General features: G+C 31.7%; 1 protein-coding gene across 2 annotated transcripts in view; it reads left to right on the top strand.

Moving 5' to 3' along the window:
* The first annotated feature begins 7241 nt into the window (after positions 1-7241).
* The window catches only part of LOC134681401 (signal peptide peptidase-like 3), a 51030-nt gene continuing 37127 nt past the window's right edge, over positions 7242-21144 (top strand). The window contains exons 1-3 of one of the 2 annotated variants that reach the window (XM_063541011.1): positions 7242-7561; positions 13398-13495; positions 18715-18792. In XM_063541011.1, the coding sequence (XP_063397081.1) occupies positions 13440-13495; positions 18715-18792 (134 nt within the window). In that variant the 5' untranslated portion in view covers positions 7242-7561; positions 13398-13439. Of the gene's footprint in view, positions 7562-13397; positions 13496-16806; positions 16964-18714; positions 18793-21144 lie in introns of those variants that run through there. The other variant, XM_063541010.1, reaches the window with a different exon arrangement.

Here is a 21144-nt window from a genome sequence, read left to right as displayed (position 1 = left end):
AACACATTCACTCTTCAAGGAAATTTTGTTAAAATTTTGTACCTGTGTTGATACCTGGACTTCTCCCAGTTAACATTACATACAGTCTGCAGTTAAAGTTTTAAAAACATTTATTCGATTCATAAACTATCTTGAAATTTTTACCAAACTTTGACAGAAGCTTCTCACAATCAAAAGATAGTATCAAGAGGAATATTTTTATTGATTGTTGTCCTCGTTTTTGTTGAGCCTGGGAGTTACAGCAAAAGTAGGCGAGACACTGGGTTCCGTGGAACCCTTATGAATTTATTATTATTATGCTATTCATTTAAGTATAAATATGATATATATTTTCATTTCCCGGTCTTATGTAGTTTGGTTGGACTTCAGTGCCTATGTAACAGTAAATTTGGTCCGGTAGGAAAATTTGTCCGCCGGACATTTTTCCCTAGGTAATCAAGTCCATGGCCATAATTTTACTGGGAAAATAAGTCCTAGGACAAATTCTCCTAGGAAAATAAGTCCATAGCTAGTAAAATAAGTCTGGCATTTATTTTCCTAGGAAAATTTTTCCTAATACATGTTTTTCTAGTAAAATTATGATCATGGACTTGTTTACCTAGAAAAAATGTCTGTTAGCAAATTATATTCTGGAAGCAAAAGAAAATGAACACTTTTTACCGGATAAATGGATAAATACAATGCAATAGATTAACATAAACAGTAAATCATGACTGGTGATTTAAACATTAGTTATCTTAAAAACAAAAATCTCTACTAGAAACAATTTTATGATGAAAACTATTGAATAAACAACCCCATCTTAGTTAAGAATTGAAAGTTTTGATAATAATTTCCAATAACATAAAGAAAGTGGACCAAATTTCCTAGGAAAATTAGTCTTAGGAATTATTTTATTTTAAATCTAAATACATAACTCTTTAACAATATCAAAACAACACTTAAAAATAACAAACATGGACGTTTCTACCTAGGAATAATAAGAACATGGACATGATTTCCTAGAAATATTAGTCTGCAGAATTTTTTCTTCTTCATAATATCAATAAACAATTCTAAAACAATATTAACACAACAACACAATCCATGTTAATTAACCTTTAAACATAATTGATATGGGTGTCTTTAATTTTATCGAAGAATAATAATGACATTAACATGATTTCCTAGGAAAATTAGTCTGGGGACATAAATTTAAAAAATATTAATACATAACTCTAAAACAATATTAAAACCATTTATGTAAATAAACCTTTGAAATTAAATGATATGGATGTTTTTATCTAGGAATAATTATAACATGGACATGATTTCCTATGAAAATTTATCTGAGTACATATTTTTTTTCATATATATTATTATATAACTCTTTAACAAAATCAAACATGAAAGATACTGGAAAAAGTTAGTTTGGTTAAAAATAAGTTTTAACCTTTAATTTAAATTATAAAAATCATGGACGTTTTGCCCTATTAATATTAATACCACGGACATGATTTCCTAGGAAAGTTAGTCTGGTTACTTACATTTTATCAAAAATAATAACTCTTCAAAAATTTTCAATTATGTAAATGAATTATGTTTCAGATTTAAAAAAAAAAAAAGGACATGGACATTTTTACCTAGGATTATTAATGACATGGACTTAAATTCCTAGGAAAATTAGTCTGGGGACAAAATTTACTAACATCAGACTATATTTACTAGTAAAATTTGTAACCATGGACATTTTATACTAGGAATTTGGGTCCGCCCGGACATATTTTACAAGGACAATTTTATCGCTTACACCTACTCCCATCCGGAATATCATGTTCTACGTACCGTGAAAATGGAGGGAAATCACTAATTTGGCATTATAATTAGAAAGATCATATCATAGGGAACATGTGTTCTAAGTTTCAAGTTGATTGGACTTAAACCTCATCCAGAACTACCCGGCTCGAGAACGAACGAACGAACGAACGAACAGACAATATAAATGGAGCATACAAATACAATCGTAGAGAAACGAATGTCTACGAATTGTGAAGCATTCGTGTATTGGGGCAGATGTTTGTTCTTTTTATCTTCGTTCGATTTTCATAGTTTATTATTCACATTTGATTTTGTTTTAGTTTTTGCTATATGTGTTTTTTTTTGCTTTTGTTCAGTTTTGGCTGGTTCAAGTTTATTTTCTCGTCAGTTTTCTAAGCAGACGCACCCTTGTTTTTTTTTCTCACCCGAATGTAGGCAACTCTTATATGTTTATAAATGAATACATGTAAATGTATTAATTCATGTAAATACTCTTGACCTTCCTTAAGATTTTACCAACATACTTAAACAAGAATGTGTCCATAGCACACGGATGCCCCAATCCGGGCACTATCATTTTCTGTGTCTAGTGGACCGTGAAACTGGACACGGTAAAAACACTAAGTTGGCATTAAAATTAGAAAGATTATAGCATAAGGAACATGTATACTGAGTTTCAAGTTGATTGGACGGACCTATTCATTTATGTATATATATGATATATATTTTCATTTCAGGCCCGGTCCTATGTAGTTCGGTTGGACTTCAGTGCCGACTCCCATCCGCAATATCATTTTCTACGTATCAGTGGACCGTGAAAATGGAGGGAAATCTTTAATTTGGCATTATAATTAAAAAGATCATATCCACGGCCGACACTCGGCTAACCGAGAGATAGGTCGGTGAATCTATATTGAGTATGCGGCTATATCGGCGGTGGGTCTGTTAATCGGGTTGGTTATACGTCTGTTAAGAGTAAAACTCACAATTTAATGTTAAACTCTGTTAGATATACAGATTTTTTGGCATATTATGAGAATCACATCAAAAAAGGAAGGTGTCTGACAAAATGATATCTATCATAGAACATTTCCACCATTAAAAAAATGCATAGCCTGCGCAATTTTAAGTTAAACGAAAAGGCGTCGCGCAAGTATGTGGTTTTTATGCTTGTACGCATAGCAATATTTTAGATAAAAGGCCAAAAACCATTTTTAGATATGATTTAAAGGACACAAAGTAGTACTTTGGTTAAAAAAAAACAATTTTCGTTGATAAATATTTCATAATTGTTATATAAGTTGATTTATACCACATTTTAATGAATATTAGGGGAATACAGTCTGTTAATGGGTTGGACAATTTAAATCGTGTCAGTTAAGAGTTATTTAGCCACGACAATAGTCTTACTACCTTGAGTTTATATTTTCACATAGAAAAAAATGAGATATGAGATGTACGGGTGACGAAAAAATTACAATACGGTGCAACAGTATCCTTATAGAAAGAGCACTTTTATTTTATTTATTTTTCTCTGCATTTCATTAAAAGGGTGTGTCACTTCAAATTAACGTTATATGGACTGATTGGCCGCTCGAATTCGCATGAATTTATTAGTTACGACAAGTTATCAATCAGCCTTATTTTTTTGTCTGTTCAAACACATCTATGAATCTGTCATGTGTTGCAATGCAGCTGGTTAAATTCCATGCGTTTTCTTTGGAATACTAAGGCTTTTCTACCTCAGGAATAGATTACCTTATGCCGGCGTCACACATTGGCGGATAGACCGGCGTGCACCAAACGTACAGAGAAAACCAAGTCGGTATACATTAGTTGCACGCCATAAAAACGCTTAAGCAATCGTTCAAAGCGCGTTGCATAAGTTTGAAGTACGTCGAAATACAAAGGTAAAATTAAGAAAGGGAATGAGGAATGTGTCAAAGCGACAACAACCCGACCATAGAACAGACAACAGACAAAGGCAACCTATGGTCTTCAATGTTGAGAAAAAACTCCCGCATCCGTAGGCGTCCTTCAGCTGGCCCCTTAAAAATATGTATACTAGTACAGTGATAATGGACGTCATAATAAACTCCGAATTATACACAAGAAACTAAAATTGAAAATCATATAAGACTTACAAAGGCCAGAGGCTACTGACTTGGGACAGGCGCAAAATTGCGAAGGGTATAAACATGTTTATGAGATATCAACCCTCCCCCTATACCTCTAGCCACTGAAGGAAAGTATTTACGCTTGATGAACGCTACAACCCGAGGAAATTTTTATGCAGCATAAAAAGCATACAACATACGCCACCATACGTTTCTTGAACGCCGGATAAACGCTTAGCCTTAGGTACGCACGAAACGCGTGTCTGGCATAAATATAAGGCACAAATATCAAATTTCAATCCTGGTATCTATGAGGAGTTTATTTCCGGTATGTATTTTCCTTTGTACCGAGTCATCATTCTTATTTTCTGCTGCCTAAAGAAATGTCTGTTGCAATTAAGTTCTAAACCGTGGTTCTAAACAAGAAATAGACATTAGTAAGTTTTTTTTATATTAGTGTTGGGTGCTGATTGAATGTGTAACAACAAGACAATTTTATATTCCTGTAAATCACAATAAATGTATAATATTAATTTTATTTTTCGAGTAATGATGTATTCCTATGATATCGTAAGTCATTCAGCCGACTCGCAGTCCGCAAACGTGCTTGTTTTTCTATCATTCAAGGTGGTGTAGAGAAAGGTTGATGTTGAAAGGTTTGTCTATATTTGTTTGCATTATAAACATATTTCAGTTCATTTGATAAAAAAAATCAAAACATTACGAAGTTTATCTCTGATTTATGTACTTGTTAACTATGTAAATGACAAATTGGTGCCATTCATATAAATGAAACAGAATCCACATGATATATGCGATTATTCTTTGATGAAATTAATATTACTTTGATTTTACACCTTTTAAAATCATTTCTATCAATTTTCAGATTCCATTGTCTAAACTTATGTTTCATTGTTCATGTTTTGTTTCCATTTATTCTAGCCACTAATCTTGAGCCTATCTCTTTATTCAGATAACACCCCATATAGCAATTAAATTATACTTGTAATGTCATTCATAACTCTTAACAGACCAATTAACAGACCGAGTTTTATACATCCGACCCATTAACAGACCATATTTTTATCAAAAATTGATTTATGTCACCAAAATACAGTTTTTCGTGTAGATTTTTCACATATTGATGTTAATATGGCAAACAAACATAATGCCAGTCTTTTTTCGATGTTCAAAAGATTGCATACAAGTAAACTCAACCAACTTGTCATTTTTGTGTACATTGTGTGTGTGTAAAATGTGTATAAATTTACTGATGAGTAACTCTCCTTTTCATTTTATAGATCGTTTATTGAAGCTAGAAAAAAAGAATTACACCACTGGATTCAGTACTCCAAATCATTTTGTCAGACATAAATTGTTTTTATGATATAAATATAATTAAAAAGTTATACAATGAAACATAATGACCTTGCACTGATTTTCACGATAACACCTGATTAACAGACTTTAGCCAACCCGATTAACAGACCCACCGCCGATATAGCCGCATACTCAATATAGATTAACCGACCTATCTCTCGGTTAGCCGTGTGTCGGCCGTGATATCATAGGGATACTAGAATTTATAGACGATGTCTCACTAAACATGGAAAACGGTAAACAAACAGATATTTTGGTCATGGATTTTTCTAAAGCATTTGATAAAGTTTCACATTCTTTTTCAACTAATAAGCTTCATACAGGGGGAATTAAATTACTGCACACAATTTTTTTTTAGCAATCGCAAACAGGCAGTAGTTCTAGAGGGGAACAAATCTGAGTATGTTGCAGTTGAGTCAGGGGTCCCACAGGGGTCAGTTCTTGGACCAAGTCTCTTCTTGTACTATATTAATGACATTCCAACGGGTCTAACATCTACAGTACGTTTATTTGCAGACGACACAATAGTTTATTTGGCAATAAAATCAAACTCCGATGCATTAACACTATGTGGACAAACAGATCTCGACAAACTGGCATCGTGGGAAACTACCTGGAAAATAGCATTCCACCCAGATAAATGTAATGTAATTTCAGTCACCAGAAATAAAAAACAATCACATTTAACTACACATTACACAATCATTCTTTAGAACATATAACATCAGCAAAATATCTGGGGGTCACCATCAGTTTCGACCTTAAATGGGATGTGCATATTACTGTGACAACATATGCAAGAAAGCTTTCTAAGGAGGAACCTGAACATAAGTTCAACATGTCCATTAAAGAGCAAGCATATAAGTCCCTAGTAAGACCATCACTAGAGTATGCTTGCTCTGTTTGGGATCCATACTTACAAGTTAACAAGACATAAATAGTATTGAAAAAGTTCAAAGGAGGGCTACGCGTTTTGTTACCAACAAATACAGAAACAGTCAAGCGTTGGTATTAAAATGTTACAACATCTTGAATGGCGCAGTCTCTCTGACAGAAGAAAAGACTCCAGATTGGTAATGCTTTACAAAATTGAACACGAAAAGGTTGCAATCCCTAAACAAAATAAATTAATTCCACAAAAAAGACAAACAAAACATTCTTCCAAATTCCATCCTGCAAAACACAGTACAAAAAACTCATATTTTCCTAGAACTATCACCGACTGGAACAAACTACCGGATAACATTGTAAATTTCACTTCAGTAGACTCTTTCAAATCTTTAATTTCAAAGCATCAATATTAACTCAATTACAACATCTAACTTTATTATACAAAACATTTTATATTTTTTATTTTTCATATTTTTAAAAAAAAATGTACATTTTTTCAATCTACGTCTTGTAAGTTCCCTCCTGTGACATAATCTTCAATTTGTTGAAGGCGGTCACTATATGGTAGAATAACTTGAGGACGAACGAACGGACTTACATACATAGTTCCCCTCTACTATCGTCAGGTGGGTCATAATAATATGTAATACTGAAAACACTATCATGACAGTGTGAATTTAATTGAAGGTGAATGCTGTCTTAATTAATCAAGTATTTTTTTCCTTCGTTTTTGTTCTTTTGTATTTGTTTAATATGTGTAATGTTATAAACCCCTTGTGGTCCTATATATTTCAAATAAAATAAAAATTGCGCGAAAACTCAGTTATCTCCCGTAGAGAGCACTTGCAAGTATTACTACGCATAAGTAAATATTGATGCAACCGACAGTCTTTTATCGTTGTTTGCACCAGAATTCGTCTCAACTATAATTTTCATATAAACATATAAGAATTGGATTTACTTTAATATAAATTGTGTTTACTTTGTTAATTATAATCTAAATAACATTGAAATATTTCGTGTCGTAAGTTTATTATCATCTGCCATGCGGTCAAAATGAAAATATAAACAAAAGGAGTAAGAAATCATGAGCTTTAATTTGACTGATTAATTCTCAATTAATGATTAGAAGATCTTTGTATGTGTGCACGAGATAGTAAAAGGAGTTCATGACGTGTTTGCAATGATGCTCTAAAAGGCACGGGTTATTCTTTGTTCTATTTAATCCGGACAAATTATGTGGTCGATGAGGTCATTTAGAGATATTTACTTTCAGACCGTGAATAAAAAGTGAAGACACTACTCGTTGGACAGAGTTTCATTGTTGATAAAGACATATACATGCTATACACTTTTATTGGATATTATATTAGAAGGTAATGGTGACAATTTAAAACTACAAATAGTGACCTGTGTTGGAAATTACCTAAAAAAGGGGGAGGGTCAACAGAAAACTGATGTACAAGATTTTTATCATGTATTATCCTTTGCTATAACCCTGGTAAAAAATAAAGCAAATTATAACAGATTTATAAAGACATTTGTAGATTATATACATATATTTAACTTAAATAACATATGTCAGAAGAGGAATTTAAAGATACATTTATTCCTTGACCCTAGCTTCATTTTCCACTTTCCCCTTCAGAATCAAGCTTGTTGAAATCATTGTAGTTGCAAACTACAAAGGTAGGCTAATAACAGTTAATAATGACATACATGAAAATCATGCAAATTTCAGCATTTAAGCTCCATGTCTGATTCAAGTCACTAGGAAAAAAATGTACAAATTCAGGATTAAAAGTAATTTCATAACCCATAATTTCTAGGCATATAAATTATAAACCAGACTGGGTTACTGTTATGTTTGATGCAGTTATGATGTAAACAATAAATACACCCATCACAAACAGTCTGGGGTAATACTAATATTTTTTATTTACAAATACAATGTATACACAGTATTAGTAAATGATTAGTTAGTATACAGGTAAATTATTTTGAAGGTAGAGTTATATCCCTTAGACATATTTTTTTTACTTATATAAAAAACAAAGTCCAATTTTCTCTTGACTACATGTACATTTATGTAATACAACTGATTTAAAAGCCTCTAGATTGCTATTGAAAGCTTAATGTGTACTTAAAATCTGCTGTTAGTTTTTATGTGTAAAGATCTCAAGACAAAAGGTTAAACTCCAATTAAAAAATTAGCAAACCAGAAAAAAATGGTTCAAGCAGGTCTCGACTAAGTTGGCCTACAAAATGAATTTAATTTTTATTTAAGAAAGGAGATTATTCTAACTTTAAAAAGAAAAAAAAAGTATTAATATTACAAAAGTAAATTTTATAGATTTTGTCAATATTCATGAATTACATCGATCCTATAGCTAAAATTCATGGAACTTCATGAAATTGACTACATTGAAGACCCATTGGTGGCTTTCGTCTGTGGTCTACTGTATGGTCGGGTTGTTGTGGCATTGACACATTCCCCATTTCCATTCTCAATTTTATTACATGCATATATGTTGGTGACCTTCTGTTGTTGTCTGTTCTATGGTCTGGTTGTTTTCTCTTTGACACATTCCCGACCCCATTTCCATTCTCAATTTTATTACATACATATATGTTGATGACCTTCTGTTGTTGTCTGTTCTATGGTCTGGTTGTTTTCTCTTTGACACATTCCCGACCCCATTTCCATTCTCAATTTTATTACATGCATATATGTTGGTGACCTTCTGTTGTTGTCTGTTCTATGGTCTGGTTGTTTTCTCTTTGACACATTCCCGACCCCATTTCCATTCTCAATTTTATTACATACATATATGTTGATGACCTTCTGTTGTTGTCTCATTGATACATTCCCCATTTCCATTCTCAATTCTTTTATTACATGCATATAATGTTGGTGACCTTCTGCTGTTGACTGTTCTATGGTCAGGTTGTTGTCTCGTTGATACATTCCCCATTTCCATTCTCAATTTTATTACATGCATATATGTTGGTGACCTTCTGCTGTTGACTGTTCTATGGTCAGGTTGTTGTCTCTTTGATCGATACGTACATTCCCCATCTCCATTCTCAATTTTACATGTAAATGTATGACCAAAAGACAATATCCATACTTAAAATGTTGCATGTTTTGCAATGAAAAAAAGGCACATCTGGCTAGGGCTTATCATTTTTCTGAAATACATTGAAGTCAGCCCACTCCAAATTCAAAGATTCACATTACACTGTACATGTAGATTTGAATCCTCTAACATCCTGATATCACAGGTCTTTGTCATCTTTTTCATTACAAAACATGCAAAATTTTAGATAATATGAGACTATGCACATGGTGCAAGAGCAATGCACCGTAAACATTGTACTTAGAAATAGTATTTTACTGTGATATATGGCTCATTTTAAACCTTAAGATTTTTTGTCTGATAAATCATTAATTTCTACTAACTATTTACATTCCCGTAGCTGCAATATTAGACCTTGGGCCTCTAAATAATTAATTTCTTAGTACTTTATAATTCTCAGTGGTCCTTGGTATCCTTTGATTATTCCCATCTATGATGGATTGGAATTTGTTGAGTACTATACATGGGTATAACCAAATGATTATTACATGTATTACAGCTTATAATTAGTTGATGAATTAACATTAGAATTTAGAAGAAATATTAAACGATTGTAAATAGTGACAGTAATAGCTGATTTATGACTGGTGTGACGTGTATATGTGTTTTTTGACATGTAAGAATTACATGTAACTTGTACAAATGTATCCATGTTAACCGTACATGTGTGTATTGGCGTCTTACACAAAACTTTGCAGTTCACATTATTAGGTGGTTTTGTTAAAGATTTCTAATTGCTGGTATATTGACGTCAACATTGTAATTTCAAGATTACAGTGTTTTCGAAATCCAAATTTTGATAACCGCTTACTGCCCAAGTAACAGATTTTTCATGGGGATATCATAATTAGAATAGCCTGTAAACATGGTAAATATAAAAAAGAAGATGTGGTATATGATTGCCAATGAGACAACTATCCACAAGACTGACAAAAGACCAATAAACTCATCATAGATACCAGGACTAAAATGTTATATTTTATATATCCAAAATGACACAGAAATTAACAATTTTAACATGTATATGTAAAATATATAGGTCACTGTACAGCCTTCAACAATCAGCAAAGCCCATACTGCATATTAGTCCACTTTTAAATGCCCTGAAATCACAAATGTAAAACAATACAAACGAGAAAATGTTTCTTTTCAACATACTGCACTTGGATAGAATTAAAGCATACAATTTTTACATGAAATCATTTTTATTCAAAACATGTTGACTACTGTAGCGTAACAACAGATTTTGATGTTTAGCAATTGATTATCTTCCAGAATGATCACTCAATTGTCAGGTTAAAACAATTTAAGTTATAAAGGAAAATTACACATCACTTCTTTAAAATTCCATTTAATACTTTTTGAAATACAATGTTTTGAAACGTCAAATTGGGATTAGCAGGAGTTATTTTATGAATGGAGGATATGTTATTTAATCTTGGTGAGAAAAAAGATAATATGTATATGTAAAACTTAACTAGAAAAAACTGTTTTTACCCTGAAGAAAATAGTTGTTGCTTGGTTAGTAATGTACGGGTAAATGTCTCATGAAAGGTCAATTATTAATGAACATTCACCTTTTTACTGAGCAATAATCTATGATGTATAGCTACAGGATTTAATATGTACATTTTCTGTCTGTTTAACTAAAATACATATATAAATATATTTGATAAATATATTTAATATATATATATATACATGTACATCATGCGATTTGGTGCGATTTGGTGTCACGATATCACAGTAGCATGGGTTCGAATCCCGGCGAGGGAAGAACCAAAAATTTGCGAAAGCAAATTTACAGATCTAACATTGTTGGGTTGATGTTTAGACGAGTTGTATATATATTATGTACACAGCCATGTATCACCATCATTGATGGCGATCCGATGGATACATCTGTTGTAGGGTTGTCACTGACTCAGACGTACTTATGAATATAATTATTTTCTGTGACTGTATCTTACATTAATTTGTAGGATCCTTTACTATAGATAATTTAGCTGATCTGTAAAAATAACATCTTCATGCCTTATATATCATGTACTGTAGTACGCCGCTAGATTAAAACTGACGTGGAAAGGTAACATATGGCCACCGAAAGCTCTTTTTTTTGAGAGCCCAGGTGGTCGTGTGGTCTAGCGGGACGGCTGCAGTGCAGGCGATTTGGTGTCACGATATCACAGTAGCATGGGTTCGAATCCCGGCGAGGGAAGAACCAAAAATTTGCGAAAGCAAATTTACAGATCTAACATTGTTGGGTTGATGTTTAGACGAGTTGTACATGTACATCATATACATAGTAGGTTATAACATTTGACTGTAGCCATAAAGGACAGGTAAAACTTTATGAAGTCTTTTAGAAGCAGAACCTTGCACTTAATTATCCACATAATATTTCAGGCAAGTTTTTTATCATTTATATTCAGTTTCGTTTAATGAACAAACTTGCACTAGTATTTCATTTAGTCTAGTTAAAAAATAACTTTAGGCCACAGTTCCTGGATTTAACACGTTTTGACTTACAAAAAATGTACAATGTATTGCCTGTAATATAAAGAAAATGTTAAGACCAGTTAAAAGTTTAATATTAAATTAAGGAGATTTCATGCATTAGTCATGGATGTGGTATGATTGCCAATGAGACAAATTAAAAAAAAAATGTATCAAACCAAAGTTCAAATGAAGTGGCCATGGACAAAGGCTGCATCATGAATAACCTTCAACAATGAGAAAAACTTGTACCATTTAGTAAGTTTTGAAAGGCCCTGATGTGAAAAAAACAACAACATTGAATTGAGAAATCTAAGGCCGTATGGTGACCTCTAGTTGTTAATGTCTGTGTCATTTTGGTCGTTTGTCAATAGTTGTCTCATTGGCAATCATACAACATCTTCTTTTTTATAATAACCTAATTCATAATAAATTAATTTACGAAAATAATATACAATTACTGTCTTTTGGTGAGGTAAATTTGTGGTTTTATTGACTTTTGAAAAACTGATATTGTTGGCCGAAGTGAATATCAGTTTTTCAAAAGTCAATAAAACCACATATTTACCAAAACAAAAGACAGTAAATGTTTTATTCCATATTCCGAGAGAAATGAATGTTATGGAAAATATTTACCAAAACCAATTGTACATCAAACGTTTTTTACCAAAATTATACACGTAAAAGCATGCGACGTTTTGCGCTGTGAATATGCTTTTTCTGCAGGTGAATATGCTTATTTATTCAAAATCCCATTCATATAGAAAAACCTACTAATATTTTATCAATATGGAATAACAAAGATGACGGACATAAAATGAAAGAAAACTACATGTACATGTTCACGGACGTAACTAAATGTACATGCTTTTCACTTGGAAAAGGCACGTTATACAGTAGTGGTGGGTTTAAATCTGTTTTAAGATGTTATGTTTCCTGGATAATAGATATTGGAAGATATGGTATGAGTGCCAATGAGACAACTCTCCATCCAAGTAACAATTTATAATACTAAACCATTATAGGTCAAGGTACAGCCTTCAACAAGGATCCGTGGCTCACACCGACCAGCAAGCATCAAAGGGCCCCAAAAAATCTCAGTGATAATTTTTTCATTGTGCTCCATACTTTTATTTTCTCATCTATTTCATTAATTGCGCACACATTACAGGATATATATGATAAAGTCATTTGTGGGTTAATGTATTTTATCAATTTTCTTAAAATATTAACAGTTTGATCAATTGTTCAGTGTGATGTTTTAGTCATAAAGTATGTACATGTACATTTATATGTTATGTACCAAATTGAAACATTTTTTTAAAGATTTGTTTTCATGTGCCAGATGTATACATAATTAGTGTAATATTATTATTCAACTATTTACAAAAAAAAAAAATAGTTTCTATTCCGTCTTCACATTTTATGTTGAAGTACATTTGAAGTTTATTCACATCATTGCATAAAGAAACCTTTGTTTTAGTTGAGAATGTGACAAAATAAAAAATAAAATGTGACCAATATATAGATCTACACTAAGTATACAATATTTATACTTGGTTATTTATTATTGTAGTACACATTGACAATTTAGGAGAACTTAAAACCAGCCACAACCATGCCACCCCAGGTGATGCCAGAGGAACAAATGGCGGATGCTGCCGCTGCTGTCTCGTAAGTTTCAATTATTTGTACTACAAGCATAAAATTTTTTCATTTGTTTGAAGACTACATAACACATTGAGTGATTGCTTGTTAATTAATTACAAGAAGAAAGGCTTGGGATGCAGGATGTTTCCCTGCGTTGAAGACCCATTTGTAGCCTTTGGATTCTTTCAGCTTTTTGGTTGGGTTGCTCAACTTGTTGTCTGTTAGACCCGGGCATCCCTGTTTCCATTCTCAGTTCTATTTATGTATAATTATGAAAATTTTCAGATATTTACAGAAATTGACATTTTTTGTCCCTATAATGCATGTAAAAATATCAGCAATAAAAAACAATGATCTTTGTAATATAAACAGTCATGGTTTGTCAAACTGAAAATAAGAATGAAATTGAGAATGGAAATGGGAATGTGCCAAAGAGAAAACAACCCGACCATAGAGCAGACAACAGCAGAAGGTCACCAACAGGTCTTCAATGCAACAAAAACTTCCCACACCCTGAGGCATCCTTCAGCTGGCCCCTAAATAAATATATACTAGTTCAGTGATAATGAACGCCATCCTAAACTCAAAATTGTACACTGTTCTAACTGAACAAATGCTGAATGTAAGCTTAACTAACTATAACTTGTTATAAAAAGATTTAAAATCAAGTGGCTTTGTTGATTATACTAAAATAGACAAAGACTTTTATTAATATTATCTGTGGTCACTTAAATTTGTCGGCAGGTCAAGTGATGTTTAAAATGGACAATGGTCTTGATGTACAAATGTTTATATGTTCTATTCAGGTCATATCAGGAAATTTGTTATATGATTTATTGTATAGTGCACATGTTTAACAATGTTTGATATTTACTGTTTCTGAGGTACTTGATGTGTTAGTGGTCAAAGGGCCAGGCCACCTAATCAGCTATTTTCACATACCATAACAGTGTGTCTCCATTGATATTATATTACAGGTCAGATGTTTATTAAAATCTAAATCTTAAAGCAAAATTCATCAATGCAAATTGAATTTGGAATTGCATTGAACATGAAAGGTATTGCTTCTTATTTTTAAAGATTTAGATTTTACAGAACTTCATAAAACTCTAAAAGGAATGTCTAATGTGAAATGGCGCAATTGCGGTTTTTTATTTGGCGCAAATGAAATATAACATTGTGGTGCAAATGAAGATTTGATTTTTTTTAAATTGGCGCAAATGCAATGCAATCGTCTAATATCAGACCTAACTTTTGTGTAGCCCAAAAGTTGTTGATGCTATTAGATTTATAAAAAAACTCTGAGGTTGAGATGTTGAAGTATGTAGAAAGAGAATTTGGGACTAATACATTGATCTATATAGTACCAGAGAGAACTTAAAAGACTTCATGCCAATTTTTACTCATATCTATATATATAGTACCTTGCCTTGCATTGTTGATTGTATTTATATAGGAATACAGTAATTACTTTATAAAGTATAAATATAGGTTGCAAAAAGTGTGAAGAATTATCATACTATAAAAATACTATCAAATCAATAGATAAAGTTGCTAAAGGTACAAAATGTATGAAAAATAGCTCGGGGTTGTTGAAGGGAATAATCTTAATGTTTTTAAAGATACATGTATATATATAAACTTGCTCTCCTGTAAAGAGCTATTACTATTTGTTAAAGTTTATTTAATTTGTCACTTGAGTTTTATCGATGAGGTTTAATTTTGGTATGGTGATTTACTTTGTTAAAACTTACAATCATAGTGTTAGCGCCTTGTTATGTATACAAATATACCTCATAAATACATTGGTATTTATTTAGCATTATTATTTTGTATTTTGGTGATGTAAGCATGCTTAGGACTTCTGTTTTTGTATTGTTTATACATGTATATATTTCTGATGACTTTACAAAATTCAGACGAAGAAAATTGTCCATTTAACAAATTGATGGTTTTAGGGGATTAGTGAGGAAAACACTTGACAAAATTTAAAAGGAACAAATAAAGTCTACTAAATGTAAACTAAATTTTGTTTTTTTAAGTGTTACATGTATCGTAGTGTAAACAACATTTGTTTCCTATAGGATTTCATGTAGTTTTCTTGACAACATAAAGTTAAAGGTTGTTTTATCTGTCTGTTTAAAACTAAAGTAAACAAATATGTCATTAAAAAAAATCTAACCCTTTTATTTCATAAGTATCGCCCAAGAGCAAATTTATTTGTTTGCATATATATTCAAAATGATCTACATTCATGTACCTAATACCTACGAAAAAGTATATATATATATTCAGGCCTATACCATTGACAGGGTTGGGTTGGAAAAGGGGGGGGGGTCTAATTCATAATCATAATAATTTGATTTTAAAATGCTAAATGTTTTACATAATCATAAATAAATGCAAAATATACTCAGTTCACTTCGATTGACACAGGAATAGAGTTTCAAGAATTAACATACTTGTTTTTTCAGCTTTTGCTCTAAATTTTTGCCATCTTTTCTTTTTTTTCTGGGTACTTACAAATTAATACATCTTTACATTTACAGCCATTTAAAAAAAATATTGAACTTGAAAAACTTATTTGTGTCTTTAATACAAGTAACATATATACATGTATGTGAAACAAAGTTAACATTTTCAGTATGTCATTAAAGTTGAACTTTAGCTCTTTGTCTCTTTAGTATGAGTACAGTTTATTTAGTACTTCATTGTACTATTGTATCGCCATGTGTGACCTATGAATAATTGAAATTACAAAAAAATGAACTCTAAGACAAAGGAAATTGATGTATACTTAAAAATGTGTGAATGGATTTTTTTTAAAGAAATATATGCAATTCAGTATTGTTAACTTTTTGAATTGAACGTGTTTGCCCTGGATACTGTGGATTTTTTTTGTTGATACTGGTTTTCGTAGATCAATTAAAAAAATATTCTGTGTAATGACTGGTGATTTTTTCAACAGTCAGCATACCAGATTAATTACATAGATAATTTGTATTTCATTTCAAACTTTTAAATTTGTGGTTTAAAAGATCTTAATATGCCCGTGTATGAAATTCATGAAAACTTGTATCCCAAGAAAAATGATAAATCCACAGTAATGATTTTGTCAAAAATTTATAAATTTAAAGCCAGTTACATATAATTCAATTTTTCTTACCCTTTTTAATCTCTGTATGTAATATACATGTAGGTCTTCTTTTAGATTACTGAGTATACAAAGAAGTGTAAATTGGTACTACAGTAATTATGATAATGGGGGATGATGATAATTGAGATTAAGGGATAAGACAGGTGATATTGATTTGACAGGTTAAAAAAACACATAAGTACAGGTGAAGTTAGTACTTCCATGTAGAAGAATTTAATAGGAATGTTTGATTGTGAGTTCAAGGTTGTTGCATGGAATATATACTTCTTTGTTAAAAACACTTTATCACTGAAAATGGAGGAATGGAAAGAATTGATAATAACTTATTCAGAGAGGTACATAATACATACATGTAAAAGTTTTGAAATAGAATAGAAATGATTTAATTTTGAAGATTTCATATTAATGTTTATAGACATTTACAGTTTATTTTGTGCATTTCTCTAATACTGTAAGCATTTAAAGTGGTTTTGCCCTGTATCTGGTTTACTAAGCAATATGCATTTAAACAAAGAAACAAAAAGTTCTTCTAGCATTTTACCCAGTTATAAGTTGAATGCATTTATCATGTGGCTCCTTATATTATAAATAGTCAAACTCAACCTGCCACCTTTGACCTGACATCTTATTTAAATTGACCTAAGCTGAAAATGTAAGGAAAAAACTATACTTGGAAGACCTTCCTCAATTTGATTAAAAGTGATCTTGCAACCTAAGGTGTAAGCTCAAAGTGCCCCATAAAATAGAAAAGAAGGGTTTAAGGGTTACCCAACAATGACAAAATCAGAACATGTACAACTTAAAAAACACACAAAGCAAAGGAACTGTACTAGTGAGTAGTGTTATAGCTAGGAGGTAGAATCTTTATAAGATTTCAAAGCCTTCATTACATGGATGCACTAAGCAGTCTTCAGAATGAACTGTTAAATCTACAGGCCCTGAGCTCAATTTTTTGAAAAATTTTAGTTAGATTCTGATGGCCTGTAGAAACGATTTTAACAGGCCCGAGAGATATTTTACAAGCCAGGGCTGCCATTCAGCCTGAAGAATGCTAAGAAACTCAATTTTTCATCTAGAATTTATCATAATTCATTATGTGTTAAATGAAATTTACAGATTCAGTACATTGATTGATCATGTTATCCACTGATATAAAGTTATGTTTGTTAATTCAAATTGTTAAACTGCACAAGTTTGTTCAGCCTGATTTTTATTCCCCACCTACGATAGGACCAATGGGTCTTCAATGCAGCGAGAAACTCCCACACCTGGAGGCGTGCTTCAGCTGACCCCTGACATAAATGTTTACTAAGTTCAGTGATAATTGACATCATACTAAACTTGGAAATATACACAATTAACTCAAATTAAATGTACATTATACTGGATGGGTGTTTGCAGGTTTTATGAGCAAATCTGTAAGCAGATACTGAGACACATGCATGTACCTGAGTATTATCTTTTTCTTAACCAAGGAACTTTCCATGATGTAAACAAAAAGTTTGACTCTCAGTGCTTAGTATACTGATATTAAAATAGATACATGTATTTTACAACTTTGTGATAAGAAAATTCATGTACAATGTAAGTTGGTCAATCACATAAAATAGTTGTGAAGAAAATAAAGAACTTTAGAAGGCCAATAGCCGAAACGTCTTAAAAATTGGTTTATTGATACAATAACATAAAAATAGATCAAATTAACAAAAAGTTTGTCTCTGAGAGCTACTGATTTAGATAGATACATGTATTTTACAACTTTATGATAAGATAATTCATGTACATTGTAAGTACGCAAATGTCGTTCAATCAATTAGAAAATGGAGCAAATCTGTGCCAAACTTTCATGGACCATGCTGGGCTTTACGTACTTATGTCACAGAATGCAATAATTTCATCTTGTGACAATAAATATGACTGCTGACGATTCACTATTTTCTTTGTGTTGAAAATTATCATGTTTATTTTTAAATCCACATGGGAGACAAACACAGGTTTAAAGTAACATCTATGTTGTTTTGTAAACATGTGCAGATGGTCATCTGTTTCAACTGCATTTACATTATATATATTTATTTGATTTCAGATCATTGTCGATCATGGATTCCTCCAGATTATCAACTTTTGTTATTTCCATTTTACTGATTGTGTATGGAAGCTTTAGGTAAGTGCATGAGAAAAAAATCATAGAGAGATGTCCAGTCTTAATTTATCAGAGTTCCTGAAATCTTTTCTTGCCCATGGTGGTCATTAGGACCAGAAAGACTACACATATTCAAATGAGGCTGGCAATGCATTTGAAGAAAGGTTTACCCTTGCAGAAATAAATCCTGACATTTTTTTTAATCAGGATATCTCAAGATTATCCTGCGAAATCCTGAAAATATCCTGTACAGCATTTAGCCCTTTTTTTAGTGAAAAAATTAATGGGAAAATTTCAGGAAATGTCAGGACTTTCAAATCAAGCAGCTTTAAACTAGGAGAATTGTCAGGATATCTCAAGACTTTAAAAAAAATATATAATATAGACCAGGATATGTCAGGACTTTTCCTTCAACATTCATCCAACTTTCCGATACTTAACAAATTCTTTCTGAATGAAAAAAAAAATAAAGTCCTGGATGATTCCTGGTATTGAGACTTAAGAAATAATATAATCTATATCACAAATTCAACTAAATAAGAAAGAAAATCTTTGGGATTAAAATTAATTGTTGTTTGTTAATAAAAAGTAAATATTCACATGAAGATAGTATTTTAGCCAGGATTTGTGTAGGGTGAGAGAATAGTGGGAAGAAACTCAAAGTATTTTGTCAAACATTTTTGAAATACACAAGTTATTCATGACATAATTCAAAGATTATTGGTGTTAATTAAAACATTAAACATATTTTGGCAGTTAACTTATTTACACAGTTAATGCTATTCTTCCTGTTCATGGAAGCATATCGAGGACAGTATTTCAAAGTCTTAGATTTTTGCAATAAAAACAGCAGGGTGTCTGAGAAACTCCCATGCTTTTTTCTGTCATTACAGCTGTTTTACTTCAAAGTAATCTTGGACTAAGCCTAAGCAGGTTTAGTCCAAATAATAAGTACGTTTTGAAAGGCTATTATATTTTTTTCCTTTGACGAATAGCCTTCCAAGACGTCATAATAAGTTGGACTAAACTGAGACTACTATAGTTATAGTAGTCTCAGGACTAGTCCAAATAATTATGACGTCTGGCAAGGCTATTTTAATTTTTTTTCTGGGAAGCGTCGTAGGAAGGCGTCCCAGAAAAAAAATAAAATAGCCGTCCCAGACGTCATAATTATTTGGACTATCTCAGGACTAAAGCAGGTTAAGAACAAATTAAATGACACATCAATAATAAATCAGATTCTGAACTATTTTGGAAGTGTTGAAACACACATAATTTTGTCATTGCCGGATGTGCAAAGCGTTTGGTTTTATTTACAATGCCGGCGGTACATTTTTTGTTTTAGAACTGGTAACACTGTGTGCGGGAACGTCACTGCCGTGATTGGTTTGCTGCAAGAAGTCTCTTTTGACTCTTCCTTTCCCTAAAGATGTAAATTCTGATTTTCTCCAAGTTCAAATATGTGCCTTTCTATTAATTGTCGTCCGGCATATAAATAACTTAGAAAAATATCAGATCAATGATAAGATAGGCCTACAACAGACGTTTCTCGTATGTACAATGTAAACAAACCTTGACCTCGTGGTTTTAATCGTACTGAACAGTTCGGCCCTAACAATACCTTCCAAGTGAGTCCACTTGTTTATTCGCATGTACCATGTGCCCGTTTAAACTAAAGATTATTTTTTTTATTATAATTAATAAAAACTGCATATTAATAAATATTTGTTTGCAACACCCTTGATTTATTTTCATACTTCCGTTATGGGGACAGATCAACTTCTGGCCGATATAATTTGGGGCGAGATTGTCACAGCCTCAACGCGTAAGTGCACTCTTGATTAATACGTCACCAAAATGGAGATTACGCTGATGTAAACACGAAAAAGACATTTGCAGGCAGAAAGATCTCAGATAAGTGCATTACAAATTTAATTTAACATGACAGACATGTGTATATTATTATTATATAATTTATTGAGGAACTATGATTTTTTTATGTTTTTTATGAGCAAAGCAACATCAGAACATGCAGAAAGTCTGAAAGCATATTTGAAAATTTATTTCTAATTATATAAACAAAATGAATAAATTGTTTCCTCATATGATAACTGGTAAATACCTAAAATTTATAGTTGTTGAATTGTGTGAATTTTTTTTTTGTGAAAATAATAAGTAGCTATATTTTTTTTTAATCTTCAGGGGATAAAAAGGGGGATGGTTTTTAAATGAATTTGATTCCGTAACAGCTTCCGATGTAGTGTAAGATAAGATAAGATAAGATATTTTATTTTCCAATTATGGGCCCCAAAGGGCATAAACATTACAACATCAATAATTAATACAATACAAACAATTAGATAAAAAAAAAAA

The sequence above is a fragment of the Mytilus trossulus genome, chromosome 8 (assembly GCF_036588685.1).
Source record: "Mytilus trossulus isolate FHL-02 chromosome 8, PNRI_Mtr1.1.1.hap1, whole genome shotgun sequence".
Lineage (NCBI taxonomy): Eukaryota > Metazoa > Mollusca > Bivalvia > Mytilida > Mytilidae > Mytilus > Mytilus trossulus.
Note: the sequence above shows the minus strand (reverse complement) of the source record. Positions and strands in the feature narration are given on the sequence as shown.